The sequence below is a fragment of the Puccinia triticina genome, chromosome 16A, assembly GCF_026914185.1.
Source record: "Puccinia triticina chromosome 16A, complete sequence".
Classification (NCBI taxonomy): domain Eukaryota; kingdom Fungi; phylum Basidiomycota; class Pucciniomycetes; order Pucciniales; family Pucciniaceae; genus Puccinia; species Puccinia triticina.
The window spans coordinates 2,083,658-2,088,950 of NC_070573.1; the positions used below are offsets into that span (position 1 = coordinate 2,083,658).

The 5,293-nt window shown below is 44.0% G+C and overlaps 1 protein-coding gene across 1 annotated transcript; it reads right to left on the minus strand.

Moving 5' to 3' along the window:
- Window positions 1-1,963: 1,963 nt before the first annotated feature.
- Window positions 1,964-3,435, minus strand: PtA15_16A224 (uncharacterized protein; the record flags this gene model as incomplete). Its single annotated transcript, XM_053163894.1, has 7 exons — window positions 1,964-2,271; window positions 2,333-2,386; window positions 2,474-2,699; window positions 2,766-2,873; window positions 2,913-3,043; window positions 3,111-3,193; window positions 3,302-3,435. 7 exons carry the CDS (start codon window positions 3,433-3,435, stop codon window positions 1,964-1,966), a joined length of 1,044 nt encoding a protein of 347 aa, XP_053027873.1.
- Between the last annotated feature and the right edge of the window lie 1,858 nt (window positions 3,436-5,293).

Below are 5,293 nucleotides of genomic sequence, written 5' to 3' on the forward strand. Positions count from 1 at the left end.
ACACCTCTCAATGATCGGTCAGTCCGGTCATCGAGAGGTGTGAGTCCTCTCAATGACCGGTGGTGACTGGTCATCGAGAGGTGTGAGTCCTCTCAATGACCGGTCTGTGCCGGTCATTGGGAGGTGTGACTGATGACCGGTCCGCGCCGGTCATTGAGAGGTGGGAGTCCCCTCGATGACTGGTAAAGACCGGTCATCAAGAGTAGCACCTCCCCTCGATGACCGGTACACACCGGTCATCAAGAGGTGTGACTGATGACCAATCCGCGCTGGTCATCGAGAGGTATGAGTCCTCTGGATGACCGGTTGTGTGCCCCTTGATGACCGGTCCAGACCGCTCATCGAGAGGTGTGATTGTGGGCACTCAAAAAAAAAGGAGACATTGGAGTGCACCCCAATGCACTCCATTTGGTATTTGCCAGCTGGAGTGCAAAGCCAAAATCCTCCACTGAAAAGGTGGAGTGCTTGGGCTTGCACTCCATTTTTTTTGGAGTGCATCTAGCTGCACTCCCCTATTTTGGTCAATTTTGGAGTACCCAGTTGTGTACTCCAATAAACATGGAGTGCCCATCTGGGGACTCCATGTTTTGGGAGTACAAAATCAAGGCACTCCAACTTTTTTGGAGTGCTGGCCCCCCAAAGCCAAAAATTTGGAGTGCATGAAGTAAAAGTTTGGGGTGCATTTAGGCTGACCCTAAAATTATGCAAACCAACTTTGAACACCATAATTTTAGTTTATGTATTTTTATGTGTATTTTATTGGTTTTATCTCTACTGCGCAATAAGTCAAAAACAAGGAAAATACTCGTACTTGTTTAGTGAATTTAATGGGTTTTTACGTAAAATTTGAAGTACTGACGGCAAAAATCTGGGGATAATTGCTAAAATTGAGGAAAAAACTCAGGAAAAAGTCAGTTTTATCCTTGGCAGGTACTTTGGGTAAAAAAACACAATGAGGCCCCCAAATGACAGCTCTCTTTATGAAACTTAAGGCAGAAAACCCGTCAAAATAAGGGTTTTGGGCCCTAGTACTATAACTGTACTGATTTAAACACTGGTAATTTAAATTACCAAACTTGTTACATGGCAAATATGGCCACTACAAGGGCTTCACGCTCTGTAACAGAGGAGGGATTAATTATGTAAATAATAATATAAAATTATTAATTAAAGGGAATTAATTTGGTGTAAAAAGTAGGTGGTAAGCGCTTAAAATGATTGGCTGCTTGACAGAGGCGGTGGTCTTACTTCTAAGGATAAAGCTTTAAATATGCTAATAAGGGATTTTTGATGATTTAAAGGGTTTAATCCAGTGGATTTTACGTGCTGGGGATGGTTTATAAGGAAAAGTGGCTACAATAGTAGAAGAGGAGAATATTCACAACAAACGTACAGTTCATGGGTGGTGAATGGTCTGGGGGATCTTTTCCTGAGAGCCAAATAGGCCTCTATTCATAGAGGGGACCTCAGTGGGCATAAGTAGCGGTGAAAAGGGCTTGGCTGTGGGCAATTTATTTGTATTGTAATAGACTAATTTCCCTGACTCTGTCACATGACATGTTTATAACCAATTGTCATGTGAAAGAGCTTCAGTAGGAGTCTACATAATACTTTCACGGGGGTATTTTTACACAAGTAATATTACTCATCACTGTACAACAGTTTATTTTTATGTACTTTATTTTTTTTACTAAATTTTTGTATGTAATACTATTTTTTGGGCGCTTTCTGGGGCCAATTCTTATTTATACAATTAGTACATGAAGGAATAGGAATAAGGGGGTACTTTGAGTGGGTGACCCCCCTTAATTTATGATGAGGAATCTGATTCTGCAATAATAATTCAATTATTATTATTATTTACCAAGTTATTGCAGTCTTTTGGATACTTGATGTATCTCTAAGGCTGACAGGAAACATAACAAGAGGATGTACAGGAGCATGAAAAGAAAACAATTGCCAATCAAGATAGCAAGGGGGAAGGCAAAGGGGAGGGCGAGTGACGAGATTGAGGAGGGGTTGTTCCATAGAACTCGTGTTCAGTGATGCCAACAGGTATGGATGGGTCATACACAATGTCAATGAGTTTTCTGTCAAGATCAAGGTGTATTGCAGCTTTCACAATTGCAAGCATGTTCCTACTTTGTTGTTTGAGCCACTTGATCTGAGTCCTTGCTCCTGGTAGAAGTTTAATTTTAAACTTGATCTTGGCAAGTTTCCAGTCGGTCGCAGTCCAGGGCCATCGGAGTATGACACTGTCCGTCTTCTCAGCTATTTTTAAGTTTGGGTGAGCTCAAAGTCATACAAGATCACGCAATGATTTGATGCTTACCAACCAAGTCGGACAAACACTTGGGAATCAAGACAGGTCGGTATTTGGGCGGACCTAAGTATGAACAATCTGTCTTAGCGGCAGAGCGAGCGATGAAAAGAGAAGTGAAAAGAGCAATGCGCAATCAATTGGTGGGCTCACCTCGTTTAGATCGCGCCAGCTCGGCAATTTCAGCAACTTCATAACCAGTCAAATATGACTGCATGCAAGCCGGGTAGTGCTTTGTGCCATCAAGATGAGCTGCTGAGGCAAGAAATTTGGGTGCACCGTGGGTGGCTTTACCAAATTGGAAGGAGTGCGCCGCAAGATGCCGAGAGACAGCAAACATGATCATCTCACAGTTAGAAGTCTTGGCAATGTGAGCTGCCTACCCAGGACAAGAATCAAATAATGGTCAATCATAGAAGAAGGTGCTGGAGTTAGACAGACCAACCTTGCTCATGCAATCATCCATGAAGTTCTCGACCTTGTTGGCTACCTGCTTGAAAGAAATCATCTTACGAGTCCCACCCTCCTCCGACTCTTTGTCGTCATCATCGGTCTAGTAATCACTGTCTCGATCGCTGTCTGATTCACCAACAGGCCGAGTATCTCCATTTGGCCTTGTTTGCGGTTTTCCATTTTGGTAGGCAGCCTGTTCCTCAGGAGAGAGTTTATTCCACAACGCAGACACATCTTTCATAACACCTTTGTGCTTCACCCCCTTTCGAGCTGTGGAAGCAAGCAATGAGCAATAGTTTAGTGATCTTGGTTTTACACAATGCGGGGAATGACTTACGACCACGGAATACTTTTCGTGCCAACTTGGTTGTCATGAAGTGATTGAATCGGGTTGGCTTCTTGATTACTTTGCGTTGGCCCCTACTTCAGCAGAAAGTGAAGTGACAGCAAGTCAGTAAGCAATTCAAGGATAAGTGTAGCAAAATCTCTCACAGATATTGATCAACCATTGGAACTGAAACACCTCACTCAATTGCTTGGATACATAGCTCCTTTTGCTGCTGATGATAGAAATCAGCAAAGTGGGCCCTGTCTGCATTGGAAATTGCCTTCTTAGAGTATTTTTTTGCGTCAATGGCTAGCTGAGCCTCCGTAAGCTTCATGGGCTCTTCATGGGACCACGGCTTGGGCACAGGTCCGTTAGTATCTTGGAGTTTCTTCTTCTTACGGGACTGACATTGGTTGAGGGATTCAAGAGGGCCTGGTCTTGGGTTACTGTTGGTATTAGTAAGTGGGTGAGGACTGTGAGGTGTGCCTGCTGTGCTGCTGAAATTAGATGAAAGTATGTGTGGAGCACGCTTTGCCCGAGAGGTTCGAGGTTTACCAATGTGGACTTGGGTAGAAAGAGAACTGGCAGTAGAGGGGATACTCGGGGGCAAGTGTGATTGATTGGATGGACGGTTGGCTGGAATCACCCCTGTCGGTACCCTACGTACTACTGTGTAGTCTATGGGACCGCGTTGCCGAGGCTAGCGGACAGGTGTTTTCGGCCTCTCGCGCGCCCTCGCTACATCTCACTCCCCCTCCTGCCATTTGTATATGTAAACATGCCACTTGGCCTAGAGGACCTGCGGAGCAGCCTTGCAGCCAGTATCCGCCGGCTCGGATCAATAATCCGCCCATCTGCCCCTATCACGCATCCAAGCCGTGACACCGGTCCTTGGTGTCATAAAAATCCAACAAGTCACGCCTCCCTCACCATCTGTGAACACCCCTCAAAAATCAGCCAATACACCCTCCGCTACAGCTCCATTCCATCCGACCCACCTCAAAAATTCACCTCCGCCGGATTAATCTCAAACTGAGTGTACGTTGTAAGACTCAAAAGCACTGCCAGCATAATTGGCTGGGTTGAGGTTATCCCAGTTAAACTGAGATGAACTCAACCAATTTAAACTCGGTTGATCTTAACTGATGAAATATAAATCCAAGGTACCCCCCTTGGGTTTATATTTCATTGGATAAGATCAACCCATTTTAAATTGGTTGAGTGCATCCCAGTTAAACTGGGATGAATTCATCCCAGCCAATTATGCTGGCAGTGAAGGTGTTGTGAGACCCTTTTTCTGAATGGCGAAAGGTATGGATGAGGTGCAAACTCTGCCTTTCTGGATATCAGAAAACAAGACCACCAAGCTAAGCTTGGCAGTTTTATTCAGTGATAAGGATATGTTCAGAGATGAAGAGTATAGTTGGATTGTATGGTGGAAAGTTCTGAGTGTCTAAGAAACAGATGAGGAGTCTGAAATGGGCAGAAAATACTGGTGACTTGGATGGGGCTTGAACCCAGGTCTGCAAGCAGAGGATATATAAAGCAAAAAAGAGAAGGTCAAGGTTTGAAAGCTATGCTTCCACCAGGATTGGAACCCAGTACCTTGAGAGGCTTGTGAAAGGTTTGTGAAATCAACTATGAGTGTGAATTGCAAGTAACTGTGATATGTATGTGTAATAAATAATTGTGACAGGTGAGTAGATGGATGATGGGAGCCAGATGGCATGAGGGAGGAAACAACTGGCAGGAAGAGGCCTCCTTATATAGTAAACTGAGAAGGGGTCTAACTTCTAGGGGGTTACATGAGTTTCATATGTATGCAATATCAAAACAGTGGCCAACTTGTGGTTGAGTGGAATAAAAGGAAGGAAATAAAAGAAACAAAGGAATTCAATATGAGGTATTCGGTATCCTATGCAAAGTATCCTAGAGCTGATTTGTGTGTGAAATCATATGTGAAATACTCTGTGAACTGTCCCGGACTAGCATGTGAAAGGTGTGATCCGTGTATCTTCTGATCCAGTAGAGATATGAAGGTGGTTCCAGTTGGTGACTAGGGGTTATTTTGGCCGTAGATTCCATTTCTGCCGTCCATTTGTTCCTATCTTGAGGCGTTTAGAGAGTACCAATAAAAGTTTTAATTTTTCTCCTACAAACACAGGAATAACGACTACATCCTCCCCCAACTT